The sequence below is a fragment of the Eleginops maclovinus genome, chromosome 15 (assembly GCF_036324505.1).
Source record: "Eleginops maclovinus isolate JMC-PN-2008 ecotype Puerto Natales chromosome 15, JC_Emac_rtc_rv5, whole genome shotgun sequence".
In the NCBI taxonomy this organism is placed as follows: domain Eukaryota; kingdom Metazoa; phylum Chordata; class Actinopteri; order Perciformes; family Eleginopidae; genus Eleginops; species Eleginops maclovinus.
In genome coordinates, this window is record NC_086363.1 from 17,807,912 (window position 1) to 17,824,631 (window position 16,720).

Here is a 16,720-nt window from a genome sequence, read left to right on the forward strand (position 1 = left end):
GATTGTTGTTATATTGCTCGATTTTAATCAGACTTTTACTTTATTTATCCATTGTCCTTTTTAATGTACCTCTGTAAAGCGACTTTGAGCACCTTTAAAAGCGCTTATAGAATAAACGTATAATTATTATTATTATTGTTAACCCATCATCCTCCAGTGCCTTCCATATTCCAGAACTGCAGCCTACCTAGAGGGCCAACAAGTAAGTGGTGTTCAGTGCTCATGGCCAAGGTAAGGAAGGCTGAAACCGGACCACCACTGAACAAGACACAGGAGTTAAAACATCAAGTCCAGGTCAAGAAATATATCTGAAGATGTTTTTTTCAAAGGTTTGAACTGATTTGACAGACCAGAAGGATGGGCCCGGGGCTGGATCAGTAACGGACACAGAGCTCCACTTCGACTCAGATGCCAGCAAGGAGGAGGTGGGGTTCTGGTATGGGCTGGTATTATTGAAGAGGAGATACGTCGACCGTTCAGGGATGAAGATGGACTCAAAATCGACTCCTGAACATACTGACAGCTTTTTAGGAGACTCTTTCTTTCATATTTGGTACAGGAAGCATCGTTCAAGAAGACCAGGATTGTATTCAGGACAATGCTCCATCACATGTATAACAGTACTCCTCTGCGTGGCTAGCCAGTAAAGGCCTTAAAGATGAAGGAATAATGACATGGCCCCCTTCTTCACCTGACCTTAACCCTATTGATAACGTGCGGGCCCTTAAACGGGAGATTTAGGTTAAAGGAAGACAGTACACCTCTCTGAACGGTGTCTGGGAGGCTGTGGCTGCTGCTGCATAAAAAGTTGATGGTAAACATATCAATAAACTGACAGACCCCATGAATGGAAGGCTTGTGACTATTATTGAAGAGATGGATGGCTATATTGGTCACTGATTATTATTATACTTGTTTTTTAAATGTCAGAAATGTTTATTTGTACATTTTGAGTTGTTGGTTTATTATTATAGTGAGATGGTTGCATAATAATTGTTTACACTAATAGTTGCCCAATAGTTGTGCACTTGAGAGCCAAAAACTCACTTTTACTTTCTTAAATATTCAGGTTTGAGGTTTATTAACATTTTGGATGGACCAAAGTACTGTAATACCATTGTACTAACATCATACAACCGGAAGCAAATTACCAAGCAAAGAAACTCTGTAAGATAAATGACTTTTCCCTCAAAATGAATTTATTTTTTTGAAAGTTGAAAAACTGAACATTAGACATGTGTAAATCAGCAGCTATATATACATATTAACACAGAAGAGAGAGTAGTATCTGTACTGTAATAGTGTCTGATCCTGAGCCCGGTCAGCTGGGGGCGTTCAGGATGATAAACCACGGTTGTATTCCGGACACTCCGGGAGTCTGCTGAACCAGCAGGTTAGTGGGCTGGCTGCCTAACATCACTTGGTTGGAGACATTGTGGGGAACCTCTTCTTTGTTTGAAGACCTCTCAGGCTGCGGTGAGCCGTCCCCGGGGATGGGGATTGTCTTTAACTCCTCCACAAAAGGAGTTGGGTCCTCCAGCACCTCATCAAACACCAGCCTCATCAGGTCATCCACATAATCTGTAAAATAGTGAATCCAAATGAGTGACATTGTTGCTTTATATTATACTGTTCTGAATCTGTTTTCATTGTTCATATATGTGATACAATTTGTGTACACACACCTTGGAATGAGGAGAGTCTAAGCTTTCAAATAAAATACGTATTGTTTATGTATTCCAAATATCTTGCAACATAATTCACATAACATGATGATGGTACCAAGACACGACTTGGAGGAAAAGGCCTTCAAAGTTTGCCAATAATTTTTTAGCTATAGGTATTTTAAGAGGGGGATCCAGGCATAATTCCCCTTGCGCCCCCATCGGACTGCTACTGGAATAGTTAAGATTCTGAAATCTGTGTAAATCAATGAAAAGGGTTGTTAGCAGGCAGTCCGTCTCATAACGTTCAACAGTAGCAGCTTATTGTTCACAGCACTCCAAGTATCCTATTAAATCATTGTTATGTTAGTAGCATCGAGGACAAGGATGGTTTTTTTCACATGGAGGAAGTGTGGAAGAAATTTTGATGATTGTGTTTGTGTGTCTTTTTTGTGAGGTAAAACACAACACACACGTCCTCTTGTAATGCTGATGCCGCTAAGTTCCTCCTTTTGCCCCTCGACATTGTGCCTTTACAATCTTCAATGCTGTAGGGAGGGGGGGAGCGGAGCTGATCAAAATGAGAGCTGACTGCGATCGCTAAAGTTGTCACCCTGTCTTTACAAGCTTCAAATAAGTATTTTTATCTTCTGAATATGGCAATAAGAGTTTCAGATTCTGTAAGCCCTCGGTAAAACTATCTGCTATTGGTTAAGCTTGTCTGCAGCACATGTATGTATGTGTGTATGTATAGAGTAAATGTGTATGTGTATATGTTGCATGGATATGTATAACATGCATATATATTCATTTAACAATATATTTCTGGCAAATATTTGTGAGTATGTGGCTCACTGGCAGTGAATATAGGGGATTACTTTAGTCGTTGCTATTGTTTCGTTGTTGTTTATTTTTCATAAATTTGTATTTTGTCTCATTTGTATTGGCATATATTGCTCTTTCAATTCCTAAATGACAAACACTGGTTATGCATTGTCAAAATCCAGTAAAAAGATTTCTGATTTGAAATTCTGTAAGCCTGGAAAGACCAAAACACGACTTTTTGAAGCTGTGTCATCCAACTTATTTTGACAAAGCTGGTCATACTATTTAAGTGTAATTCAAACTTATTTTATGGTTTTATGTTTGAAGAGGACATATTATGCCCACTTTCAGGTCCATATTTGTGATTTGTGCCTCTACTGTGACATGTTAGTAGAGCAGTGTGTGGGAGAGAAACTCCCCTTGGAGGGATCACAGGGATTTGAGCCTTTGCAGACCATTTACATGCACTAAAACCTATAGAACACACTACAGGAAAGGGAAAACCCCCTAAAAAGCGTAATGGGTCCTCTTAAAGTTAAACTATTTTAGGACTTACTGTGTGTTGGCTCGGTTTTGACTGGCTTGGTGATGCATTCCCCCTTGAAGTCCTCCAGGATCACCACCTTGTAGACCACTTCCCGGTTTGCATTTTCATTGAAATGCATGACCGCCAAATACAACCTACAACAACACAATAGCAAATTAGAACAGACATTTATTTCATTGTTAGAGTCATACGGCGCTAATATGTAACTACTTTGGTGTAAATGTATAACCTGCACAACATTTCCATGAATGGGAGAACCCCATTCTTTGGCACGAAGCGCTGGATCAGTGTGTGGAAGGCCTCCAGGGATGCAGTCTGGTTGTGATGACTCAGCTTCTCCACATCCCCCACGATGGTCTTGTTGACGAGGACTTTTTCCAATTTGTTGAGTGCAATTGAACCTTAAGTACAATAAAATAACAGTCAATACACCAACCAATCAGTATTTCAAATGACATTTTACTTGCCGGTGGTCTTTTTCTGTTTATTTGAGGCATATTTAGTGTACATACCAGGTTGGACATATTTACTCTCATCCCGGGACACTTTGACGGGATGTTCACACTTGGGGAAGATGGGGTCGTTGTGCTCGTGTACATTTTGCACGTGGTTCACCAGGGAAGTCCACTTGGCCACCTTCTCTGGCCCTGACGTTGAGGACACTGCGGTCCAGTAGACGTGGTTCTTGATGCTGTGCAGCCAGTTCTTCAGCACCCCACAGTCCTTGTTCTGCGACAGTTTTTTAAGTTTGGCTGACAAATCTGCAAGAATGTACATGTGTGTTAAATTAATATACAATGACAAACTCACAGTGTGTTTAATGAAATATACAGTGATGAACATTCACCTTTCTCAAAGTGCCATACGTCGTTGAACTGAGTGATGTTGCGTTCGCTCAGAAACTTCTGGATCTGTGGACGTCGGTCGGTCACGATGTACTCCACTGGCAAACAGTTAGACTCCAGAACATCTAGGCATCGTTTCAGCCCCTCTTTCTCCATGTGGTTTCTACCTCCCACTTCATTGGTCTGGTGGTGAAAAGATATAAATAGGGCTGTCAACGTAAACGCAATTAATCTGGTTCTTGGTTAGCTGGCCGGCTCTGTTGTGATTGGGCAACTGTCAGAGATGTCCCACCCCTTTAAGCCTGTCACGTCCAATGTGTTAGAGCACAAGCCAATAGAATGTGTGACATAGTGAGAACAGTATGTCTCAGAAGCAAAAAAAAAAAAGGAGTCAGATGGAGGCGTTTCAGGCAGGTGTAGGAGGAGAGAAACCCAAACTTTTAATAGATTCTAGCCTTTGCAGACCATTTAAATGCACAACAACCTATATCACACACTACAGTAAAGGGAAAACAACAAAAAGGAGAAAGAAGACTTAAAAAATGCAGAACAATGCAACACACCTGAACGAGCTGAAGGTCCACAATGCGGTTGCTCTCCAGGTGCATCAGAGTGTAGCTGCCATACTTTTTCCCTGCAGATAACATGATAGAGATCAGCTTTCAACACCATTTTAAATGTACAAGTTGTATGCTTTTAAAAACAGACCTGTAACTGAATAAGGGTATTTTTTGTCAAAGTATTTGCTTACCCGTTGTTTGCATATCTCCGCCAACTGCGACCTTTCCACCCTGGTGCAGCTGCTGCAGGAGGTTGTGCTGATCCACCTTCCACTTGTAGACAACAGCCGGCTCCAAGAAACTCCTAGCATGCTTCCTGAAGGTGTCATATGGGAAAATCTGGAGCTGCATGGCCTTGCATATCTATTGAAACATGATAAAAAAAAGTTGTAGAAAAGGCGCACTGATTGCAATTCTTCCAGGCTACAGGTGGCGATAGCAATACCTTTTCCAGTTGGGAGAAGCATGCCCCGGTGAAATATGTGGCTGCAGATATCTGGAGGTTGCCGACAGGGGTGCTCCCGACCACAGGCTGGCTCTGCCACTGTCTGGAGTAAGTGCAGTTTTGGCAAAGCTGTGTGAATGCCACGAACGTCCCCATTCGCCGCCGCAGGACGTCACAGCTCCTCTTGCACACCGGACAGGTGTCAAACAGCTCTTTGAGGCAGCTCTCAAATACGATGTACTTGGAGTCCCTGTACGTGGGCCTAACATCAATCAGAAGAAATCAAGACAATTTACAATATTGCTTTTCAACTGTGCAAATACCTCCTAGAATATTTTCGCTAAAAATATTCAAACTTACGGCGCTTCAGATCCCTCTGTAACAACAGAGCCAATGGGGCTGTACATTGCTTCATCGGGCTCACTTTTGACCTCTGGGGCAGTGTCCCACACATCCTCTTCCTCCTCCTCTTCTTCCTCCTCCACATCGTACTCCAGCTCAAGTCGTGGCCTCTTTCTTGGCCTCAAGCCTGGTGTGGTTATTGATGTTGAAGGCAAATGGAAATCTGGGTGACTGGAAGAGGTTTCGCTGCCAGCTCTGAGAGAGGACTCTGCTGTCTGGCTGCCTGTGGATGAAAGGAAAAAGACACAAAATAAGGCCGCAGTACACCGAATAGCAACTTATAACTCATGTATAACTAACTTTTTTTACAGGCACTGCATCTCAAACACAAAACACAAGTGACATACCTTTGCTTCTCACGTGCCTGTGCTTCAGCGTTCCCCAGGCCAGCTGAGTGCCGACTGTCATCTTTTTTGGAAGTATCAAAACCCGAGTGCCCACTGACATGGTTTGTGGAGGGTCTGTCTGACATCCTACATCATGGAATCTGGCTAAAGGGGCGATGAGCTGCTGAAGTAAAAGACAGGGCAATTAGGTACATCAAATTAATTTAGCATCTGACAAACAGCCTGAGATGCACAAACACGGCCCAGTCATAATCGATAATAACTACACTGCTTGTTGGAGCCAGTCTTTTGTTTTTGCACTTTGTCGTCAAGAGACTATGAAAGACTACATTTCCCACGGTGCAAGGCTCTTAAGCGACACACAGAGATGGGAAACCTGTGCAAAAGATGCCATCGAGACACCGTTTTTAACCGTTAAGTTGTATTAGCTAACACAAAGTAAAAGAAAGAAAGACAATCAAAGTTTATTAATTTATTTGTGTTTGCCTCTTTTGTTTTGATTTGTTTGATTATTGTAAAGGCCTGTTTTCTTTGTTGAATGTGTGTGTTTTATTTTATTTTGATTAAACGTGATTCCCAGAGCATCAAAACATCATCGGAAGTAAAAAAAGTCATCACCATTGTAAGGAAAACAAATAAACGAAAGATTGCACGTTAAAACTGTGGAGGATCATAGCGCCAAGAAGAAGCACATCCAAGTTGCTGACCTGATTTTGGTCAGAAAAGTAATGACACTTTGAAAATTTGAACAATTATAAAGTCTGTTTATAACAGCGCCGGTGTGCAAGATTAACTGGTGATTTTCTAGGTTGTTGACCCATAAGTGGTAGGCGTGGACCTTTAAGACCCATTAACCATTAGCCAACTAACCGGGACATTTTAAAAAATGTTTTGCCTCGTGTTCATGCTCATCTGTTGGCATATACCTCCATACACACTTTGGTGCACATTCAGTATGAGTGTGTGAAGCTGTGATGGAGATGCATAACTCAGGACAGTTACAGCAGAATGACAACATGTGTGACCATTTGGATGCCTGTTCAAACCATTTCTTCATCAACTCTTTGGTGTTCTTGTTGTCAATGTCAGCCTTCATACAGCCTATAATTGAAACGCAAATTCACACACCACTTGAATGCAGAATACAGATATCAGTCATCTGTGGCAAGATGATGTGATGATGTTTTATGTTAAATACTACACACTTTTTTTTGCCTTTCATCACAACGATACAGATAACATGCTCTAATTTTGCCACCACGGCGACAGAGATGAGTTAACAGCACATAAGTAAAACATAGAAATATAAATCGTTTGTTTCACATTCCTGTGCACAAAATATTCCTTATTTTTTACTTTTATTCTTTCAGCTTTGTATTCCCTGACCTTAAATGTTATGTGTAATTCTATGCAAGCAGGTCACCTTGTTTTGTCGCTTTTCCTTCTGCCTGTAATGAATATGTCTAGCAGCATTGCATATTTGAACTTAAATTGTTCATTGTGTTGGGGGCGGCAGATCTGTAACAACTTTGCATTGGGACGCAAGTGCACGTCCCGAAGTGGACTGGTAGCTGGAGTGCCATTGAGCAAGGCAACAAACCCCCAGCTTCTCCCTGTTGCCGGCACCGACTGGCTGCTTCTCCACTCTGGACCTCTCCAAAAATGCGCATGTGCATGGGTTCACCTGTTTGTATTTGTACTGTGTGTATCAAGAAACGCATGTTCAGCCTATATATACTTGTAGTGTGTGTTTGTATGTAAAAGTACAGAGTGTGATATAAAGGTCAAACAAATTGGCACTTAACACAACAAAGGTGATGTGTTAAAATGTGCATTTTGCTTTAGGTGGGACTAACTGATGCAAAATACAAAAGGCAGTCAATATATTGCAAAGCAAATGCATCATACTCATATTACTGGCTAAAACCGAACGTCCATCACAAATCTACTTGACATCACATGAATAGTGATAAGCAAATACAAAAAACGTTGTTTTTCTTTGGAATGTTTTGAACAGGCATCCACACGGTCACCTACGGAGCTTACATACAAAAACATGTGTGTGTGTGTGTGTGTGTGTGTGTGTGTGTGTGTGTGTGTGTGTGTGTGTGTGTGTGTGTGTGTGTGTGTGTGTGTGTGTGTGTGTGTGTGTGTGTGTGTGTGAACATCCATGGAGGAGAAGCGATCAAAAATGATCCTGACAATGGGTCCTCAAAGTCCACGCCCCCCCACACATCTGTGTATCTTACACACCGGTGATGGTATCAATTTAGCTTACGTCAGCCAACATTTATTGAAGTTTGACATCTAGGGGTTTTTATGTCGGATTTGGTGGGCAATAACACAACTATGCAATGAAAACAGATTGAGCAGGCACAACAGCGCTGGAGTTCTTAACTCAGCTAACACTAGCAAGATCGCTAAGCTACAGATGATGTGACCGTATTATAACAGCTTGTAGCCATAAACAGACTGCACGAACACATTACAACATGTTGTGAACGAAAAAATACACGGCTATATTGATAAAGTTGCTGGGCATATAGCTGATAAGCACAACAGTTTGAACTTCATAACATTAGCTAGCAACTTAGCTGAGGCTAGCACTGTGTTTGCAACTCCACAAGTAATAACAAAGATGACTTACAGGTTGTGGCTGCGGATTCTCCGGGTCGCCAAACAAAGTGGGAACTGCCCCATATTTCATATGTAAACGTTGCGAGAATCCGTTGACGAACTGTGTGTGGTTCATGAAGCAGTCATCGGTGAAATGTTGTGAACATAATGATAGGTTCGGGTTGAACTGCGAGGGAGTACTGATGAAAATGAAATTTAGCCATTTCTTCCTTAACTCCTCTTCCTTTGGTAGTCCAAACAAAGGGAATTTCTTTTCGCAGCGCATAAAACAGCGTCTCCTCGACATGGTGTCGCGGTGTATAGGAACCACTCAGGTTCTGCTCGGTCGGGTTCTGACTAGCTGTGCTGGAGAGCAGGCCGAAAGAAGCGCGAGGGGGATGACGTTATGCAAATGAGTAACATAGTGATGTCACCACTCTATGGAATAACACAAAGGACAAACAACGAGGCTTTTTCGGGGAGTGTGCATCTATACGCCTACTACATGAATCTGCTTTATGGTTTTTCACTTTCTTTGGTTCATTTGTTCTTTCTTTTGTGTATGAGTTTGTATGTTCGAGCTTAACTGTGTGTATTAAACTAAAACAGAGCATTTTCTATCAGTTTAGATTTTATTTCAGCTTTTATAAACTGTAGTATAATACGTGCTCATGCGCCTCATTGTTGGTGTATAGGCTGTTGTCTGAATATGCTTAATGAAAGGCATTTTTTCCTACATAAAATCATTCGCCATACTAAATATCTTGGTTTCTTCTTACATAATACACTTATGTATTCATTTGCATTATTTGAGGTAATCCAAAAGGGAAGAAAAGTAAGCATTACACTACTTTTGTATTTTAACACTCTGATTAGGTTACGGATTACATTTTAATTCACTTTAAAAGTAACCCTCCCAAACCTGTATGTATATATCCTTAAGTGAAGCATTTAATCCAACACCGCTAGATGGCAGTCTTTACTTGTTTTCCTCTCATGGTTTTAGCTTAACGGGTTGTCTTCTCAGCTGTCCAGCATAGAGGATGGAGAGACACAAACAGCCATTTTTTGTATACAGATGCCCATAGACGCTTACTTTTACTAAAGTCCACACAGGATTCCTTTCTAACGATTAAGATGAATCAGTGATCAATACTACTGACTGAGTTCTAATTCTGTTTAGCTCTAACTGTTTGAAACAGATGCTGAAAGATTCCCCACACTGCTGCGAGCAGAACTGTATTAACCGAATATTTTCATTTTAAAGCTGCTTTAAACTTCTACTCCACCCCATTATAGAAATCCATTTTTTATTCCAGTGCATTTATTTGACAGCTTTTGTTACTTTAGAGATACAGATTATTTGCTACTACAAAATATAACCAACAAATAAATGAACAGTGACATACTGTTAAGATATCCAGCAGCAGTATACAGAGTAATTAAACGTTCCTCCCCTTTCATCACATGTAAAAGTCACATGTATCAATAATAGTAAGAAGTTATAAAATGGTATTTGTGATTCCGTAAAGGGCATTACACATACGAGTACATTCAATTTTGGTACTTTTACACAACAGTTTTGAATGGAGGACTTGTAACAGTCACAATGTAGTTTTGCTGCCTCTACTCAATTAGAGTATTTCTCCCACCACTGGTTTTACCAAAGTAACCTCAGTGCACAGCAGGTTGGCAACATTTAGTGTCAAACTATTCAGTCAGGCACACAAACACTTAAACCGTAATATTATTTTATTATACAGTTTCCAAAAGAATGGTTTAAATGGATCCCTGCCAGGCAGCCTCCCTTACCTCAAGCTTGCTGCAACAGTTTCACACATCGACACTTTTTGAGATTTACCCAGATGGCCGTTGAGGTAAAATGGAACAAATCATCAATCACAAGTGTTGTTTTAAACGATTTTTAACAGTAAGAAACAAACCCATCATCAGTAGACTGCATACAGATGGACAATATCAGGTGACCCTATTTGAACCGGTCTATTTTTATTTATTGGAACCAGCATTTTTGACTAATTGCAATTCTTTCCCATTGATGAAGGCCAACAGCCATTTGTGAACACTCCAACAGGAAATCAGTTTATTAATGGAAACTGCTATTTTCAAGTTCAAAAGAGAGCATTTAAACTCAATCATCAGGATGATTTGTATTATTAAGGATTATTAAGCTCATCAAGAACCATAAATGGCAGTTTTTACTGTGGAATACTGGCTGAATAGTTCTTTTTGTGACTAGTTAAACTATCCATTTGTAGGCTCTTTGAAAATCAAATAAATTAATGGGCACTTCCTATTATCTATATTAGATTAACCTGAATATCATTAGGAGATTACTTGACTCAAAAACATTACATATTCCTATCCAGGCAATACTGTAAAGATAACTCATTACCGTTGTCGGAGTAAAGTGTGAAAGATGTTCCTCACTCAGCATGTAATCAAATCATGTAGGATAAAGGCAGTGTGGATTCAGCAGGGTGAGTCACACCTGCAGATGCACATCATGCTGCAATGTCCCGGTCGTGCACCATGTAATTCCTGTGGTCGTAGAGCCTTTCCCTGGCACTTATAGCACCTGCAGCATTGCCGTTTGTACACAATGTGACAGACTATAGAGAACTCGATTAGGGCCCTGGCAGAGAGAGCACTGATCTGCCCAAGTGTTGCCTGAGTAAGCTTTGCTGCAAAGTCACACCATCCCTCCTTTCCAGCAGAGTTTAAAAGAGAGAGTCACAGAGACATGCAGCACCATCATTCGGAATATCTATCAGTTTAGCTAAATCTGTTCAGATCTTGGCTGTATTTCTCATCAAGCTTTGCTCCTGTGTTGTTGGCTGTGATATTGTGAGCCTTGAGGGATGAAGCAGAAAAGAAAAGGCAAAGCAGACTGTGCCAGGGCCTATCTGTGTAGGGCACAGCTTGCTGGATCAGCATTTTGCTCAAAGAGACCAAGAGAGAAAACTCTATTCTTGGGTTATGAGGCTGGAAAAAGGGCCACAGGGAGCACAGGGCACAAGCTATATCTCTTCATACTTGCTTTAATTGCCATTTTTTACGTGAGAGGGGAGATACACCTCCAGGAGCCAGAACTTTTGCCAGAAAAGAAAAGTAAAGCAGACACTGTAAGGTCCACTTTACATAGCCTTTCCAGGAGTCCCCCTTCATTGAAAGTGCTAATCAATACACAACATGGAGGCTGCAACAATAAGCTTAGCAAATTGCCCCTTTAAAGGCTCATTGGGGAATTGGGTTCATTTATTTAAGAGCTCCTTTGTTGCTAGTTGAGGCACTCAAATCGACCTCAGGAGTTCTTTGTGCGCCCCTCCTTTAGCAGAAATCCTTATTCAGAACGGTTGTTAAAACCTGATTAACTGTTAATGCAAGTGTCTTACCAATCTGAAAGGGTCTTAAAGAGGCCTTTTTGTGCTTTTTAAAAAGGTTTCCCTTTTCCTGTAGTGTGTTTTGTAAGTTTTTGAGCATTTAAATGATCTGTAAAGGCTAACATCCTAAAGTTCCCTTCAAAGGGAGTGCCTTAAACGCCTCCATTGGACTCATTTGTTTACTTCTGTAACTGCACAATAGCCACCCACTGCTCCTAGTACTAGGATGGGTTAAATGCAGAGGACCAATTTCACTGTGTGTGCTCTGCTGTGTGCATGTATGTGACAAATAAAGAGGGTTTCATCCTCCGATTCTTCTTCTTCTTCTAATGACATCAATTGTTACACTAATGCTGGGCATACACTGTGCGATTTTTGGAATCGCGGTATTCAGCTGCTGCTCATACTGTACGAGTGAATCGCAAGGGTTAAAACGTCGCAGCTCACGATTCCCGTTCTCACACTGTACGATCCGATGGTCTGATGCGATCTGGCTGCTCACACTACACGACACGTCGGACTCGGTCGGACTGACCGGAATTGCAAGAAGAAGAAGCCGGAAGTGGGAGATGCTTGGATTCTCACAGATGCTTTCCTGAGATGATGCTACTCACCAAAGAAAAGCGCGTTGCTCTGGCAATTTGTGCCATTCTGTGTGCAGACAGCAAAAAAAAAAGACGACGGCGACGTGTATGGACGAGGAAATGGCTTGGTAGACGTGGGCAGTATGGCCTGTCAATTCTTCAACGAGAGCTGGAGGTAAGTAAATTGTTATAATAGCACATTAGGCCTATCAGACCCTTTCAGCTCGTGTACACCAACGTGGTCAGTCAATAAATCCATAAGTAGACTACTTGTTATAGTTCTGTCAACTTTAACTGACTTTCTACTGTTCTGTGTTTGTAGTAGCCTAGGGTAGCCTACAGTAGATACAATACAGTTGAAATGTGATGGTCTATCCAATGACTGCAGCTGTCTAGGGGGAGGAACTATGCAAACAATCTTATTGATGTGATGGAGGCATCAGTTTTACTTTGACAGTTTGTCTTATTATACAACATTTAAATGTTTTGATCAGACTCTTAAATTAACAACGACATCTAACATCTATAATGCGCCTGTGTTCTGTTTTATAGGTTGATGATATGAGGGGTTTTCGGGACCTCCTCAGAATTTCTGTAGAGGAGTTCTATTTTCTTCTGGAGAGGGTTACTCCTCACATTGTGAAGCAGGATACTCACCTCAGGAAGGCCATCAGCCCTAAGGAGAGGCTTTCTGTTACCCTTAGATTTTTGGCAACAGGCAAGTGTGTTGACATATGCTCCCTATTACTCAAAGGTTGAAAGTGAGGCAAGGTCATCTATCTGTCATATTAAAAATCAAGTTCACACATGCAACTGCATACAACCACACTACATCATACAACTTTCACCTTTCTACATCAGTTATGCTGGCACCTCCAACTACACCTCTTTCTATCCATGTAGGTACTATTACCACCTACTAGATTCTATTCTCAATCCATACTAAAATCTGTCGATGTTCATCTTCCCTTACATTAAAAGGTGGACTATGAGATCCTGCATGATGTCACTTCTGTTGATATTCCACGTAAACACCAAACAAAATGTTACTTTCAATTTCACACTACTAAATTAACTTTACTTATTGTCCCCCAACTTTGCTCATTGCCCATGTTGTCTCCCAAGACCGGACTTTTTCACAATGTATTCTGGGAGCAGGCAGCAAGCTGATCATAGGGAGATGCTTACGATTTTAGACAAAAATGAAAATTTACTAAAAACCAGGCAAGATCTCATTGTCCACCTTTAACATTTAAATCCACACAACACTATAGACATTTTCTCCATTTTGATAGGCGAGACCTTCAACTCGTTGAGTTTCCAGTATAGGATTGGAAGCACCACACTGAGCAGGATCGTCATGGAAACATGCACAGCCCTTACCTCTGTGTTGCGTGAAGATTACTTGAAGGTAAATTTAACTGGGAATAATAATCTAAAATCATACAGAACATCACATTACCCATGGTCAGACTATTGAAAGGTTGACTTGCACAATGATTTCTCACCTAAATCAGCTGAGTCCTTTGTGTATTTATACTGTCTTTATGAAAGGTGAAATTTAAAAAAAAAAGAACTCAAAGTGTTTTTGAAAACATTATTTCACCAGATTAATGTCATGTATTACTTTGTACTTCCTTCAGACACCATCAACTGATGCCGAATGGAAGGCCATTGCCAGCGACTTTTACCATAAGTGGCAGTTTCCCCAATGCTTGGGGGCTATAGATGGCAAACACATTTTCATCCAACCCCCTGCCAAGAGCGGAAGCCTGTTCTACAACTACAAGTCACGATTTTCCATCATTCTCATGGCTGTAGTGGATGCTAATTACAAGTTCGTCTACGCGTCCGCAGGGACACAGGGAAGGGTGTCAGACGCAGGAGTGTTTGCGCATTCGGACCTGAGGGAGGCGATGGATAAAGGCACCCTGAACTTCCCCCCTGTGGAAACCCTGCCAGGCACTGACGCTGTGATGCCATATGTGCTGGTTGGTGATGAGGCTTATCCTCTCCGCCCTGACCTCATGAAGCCATTCCCCCACAGAAACCTCAACACCAACCAACGCATCTACAACTACCGCCTGTCCAGAGCACGACGTGTGGTAGAAAATGCATTCGGAATTCTGTCAAACCGCTTCAGAGTTTTCAGAACCACAATCTGCCTGGAACCTGACAAGGTTGTGAAGATTGTCTTTGCCTGCATGTGTCTTCACAATTTCCTGCGGCAACGCAGATCAGATGCCTATGTACCACCTGGGTATGTAGACACAGAAGATGCCAACCACAGGCTCATTGAAGGAGCATGGAGACGGGAGGGAGGTCTTCAGTCAGTTGCGATGGGACGAGCAAGAAACCCTTCAGTGGAAGCGAAAATGCAGCGGGACCTCCTTTGCAGCTACTTTCAGACACCTGCAGGGAGTGTGTCTTGGCAAGAAGGCATGGTGTAGGAGATGAGACAACCAAATTGTCTGAGAAAAGTTACCAAGTCATTATTTTTGTGTTATTATAAAATGACAGTTCACTTCTGTATTTGAAGAAACATTACTCTTTGTTTATTGAACATGTATAAAAACTATGTACAGAAACATTAAACACATCCCTTCATTATTACAAAAATAAATCTACCTCTGTGGGGAAAATAAACAAAATGATTTTCTTCATTAACAATTATAAATAAATCCAAAAATATTTCCAGTAACACAAAGAACAACATTGAGGTAGTTGGTAACTCACATTAGTGACTTATAAAGAACATGTAAATTTAGTGAAAGAACACAGGAAGGGTGTTATTGTTGGACTAGTCTTGACTAGTGTTCAGCATTGACAAAAATGACATTGGCTGGGTTGTGGCCTGGTGGCTTTGGGGGGCTGACTGGACCTGATAGGGGTGCAGCATGGGGTATAAAGGTGGCCTAACCTGTGTACCTGGAAATTGTGCTTGGCTGCCATACAGATTTCCAGGAACGCTGCCCTGCTGGCTGATCGCTGTCTCCTGAGCATCATAAATTAAGTTCATAATGTTCCTCCTTACCCTTAATTGTACAGCGGGATTGGTAAGGTTTCTTAGCTCTGATGCTACTTGTTGGCCAAACCGTTCCTCTGAATCAGCATCGGAGCCAGATAAGGTTTTCTGGACCTGCTGAAGCACGGACAATTTGGCCATTTCAAGGTTGTGCTCATCAAATTTTGAGTTGGATTTCTGGACTCGAGGTCTTTTGCTAGACTGACCACTTGACACTTTGACTGGTGGACTGGGGTTTTCCGTGGGCTCTGACAGTGGACTACTGATGTTCGAAGTGACATCTTCGACATCTGCGTCAATGTCAACTGTGGTTTGGTCTTCCTCTCCCTCCTCTGTAATACTTGTGTCCTCCGACTCCGACCCAGGCTGAAGGAAACAGTGCAGAAAGCAGACAGGGAAAGTGATTACACACAAGTTAAGATCTTAACAGTGTTGTTTAGGTCAAATACCAATTTCTCATTGTATTACCACTAAACCTAGACAATGTGAGCAGGAGTAACTTAATTTAGACATAGCACTGCCATGGGAAAATGATTATGATTGTCACATGATGAGGGGAGTGGTCTGCAGGTCACAGTACCACCCACGATCCAGAGATTTATTCCCCTGGTTTCCAATTTCCAAACCAGATCTGGAGAAGCCTTTTGGATGAAAGGTGAAACGTCTTCAACTCCAAAAAGAAGTCCAGTTGCCTTAACTAACTGAACTGAACTCATCTTCATTTATATAGCACCTTAAAACAACTGCAGCTGAATACCATGACCTGGATGAATGAGAATCTTCACAGACATATTCTTAGCCTACTTTTTTGTATTCTTTTTATTTGAAGCACTTTTGGATTTGGATCAATTATGTTGTGTGAAAGTGCTATATAAATAAAGTGACTAGACTTTACTTTATTTAAAACTTACTCTCAGAGTGGACTCTGTAGATCTGTGCGCGACATGGACCCTCAAAAAGTCCAAATGCTGCAGTATCCACTGCTGTTTGGGGGTCAGTGTTTTTTGCCCACTGCCACTGGGCTTGGGTTTGATCAATTTCCCAAACTGCGTCCGCAGTGATGCCACCCTCGTTTTTACCTCGTTCACTGCAAAAGTAGGCTAACATACTGTATGATGTATGCTTACTACATGTACTGCTAACATTATTATCTGCTAATCATCTATACATTTTCGATGGTCCCATAAACTTAAAAGAAATTGAGTCACACACACACACACACACCACCACCACCAACAACAGTTATTGATAACAGTTGTTATCCACATTGCTAAATTGCTAGTCCGGACAAAAACTTACCAGGCAGCTGCAATTGGGTTGCAATTGCCATCCAACTCTTATCCCTGTTGTTGCGGTCATGGTAGGACTGTGAAGCCACATCAAGCAGGGATGTGCCTGCCATAGCTCAACAAGCCGACCCTCCGTTGCCGGCGTCCAGTTCACGCGTTGTGCTGCCATG

General features: G+C 41.6%; 2 protein-coding genes across 3 annotated transcripts; one reads left to right on the top strand and one right to left on the bottom strand.

Annotated features, from left to right (window-relative positions):
• Positions 1-1,177: 1,177 nt before the first annotated feature.
• Positions 1,178-8,645, bottom strand: LOC134876570 (uncharacterized). 2 transcript variants are annotated; one of them, XM_063901557.1, is made up of 11 exons: positions 8,283-8,645; positions 5,636-5,795; positions 5,247-5,511; positions 4,887-5,148; positions 4,633-4,804; positions 4,445-4,515; positions 3,884-4,064; positions 3,549-3,797; positions 3,266-3,437; positions 3,046-3,170; positions 1,178-1,581 (listed from the first exon to the last, which is right to left on the bottom strand). In XM_063901557.1, the coding sequence occupies exons 1-11, from the start codon at positions 8,556-8,558 to the stop codon at positions 1,322-1,324; spliced, it is 2,193 nt and encodes a 730-aa protein (XP_063757627.1). In that variant the 5' UTR covers positions 8,559-8,645; the 3' UTR covers positions 1,178-1,321. The 2 variants fall into 2 exon arrangements, with proteins under 2 accessions (XP_063757627.1, XP_063757626.1); XM_063901556.1 differs by having other exon boundaries at positions 5,636-5,798.
• A 3,351-nt stretch (positions 8,646-11,996) lies between these two features.
• Positions 11,997-14,831, top strand: LOC134877274 (uncharacterized). The gene is made up of 4 exons (XM_063902723.1): positions 11,997-12,411; positions 12,789-12,954; positions 13,532-13,647; positions 13,880-14,831. Exons 1-4 carry the CDS (start codon positions 12,253-12,255, stop codon positions 14,684-14,686), a joined length of 1,248 nt encoding a protein of 415 aa, XP_063758793.1. The 5' UTR covers positions 11,997-12,252; the 3' UTR covers positions 14,687-14,831.
• The last annotated feature ends 1,889 nt before the right edge of the window (positions 14,832-16,720 follow it).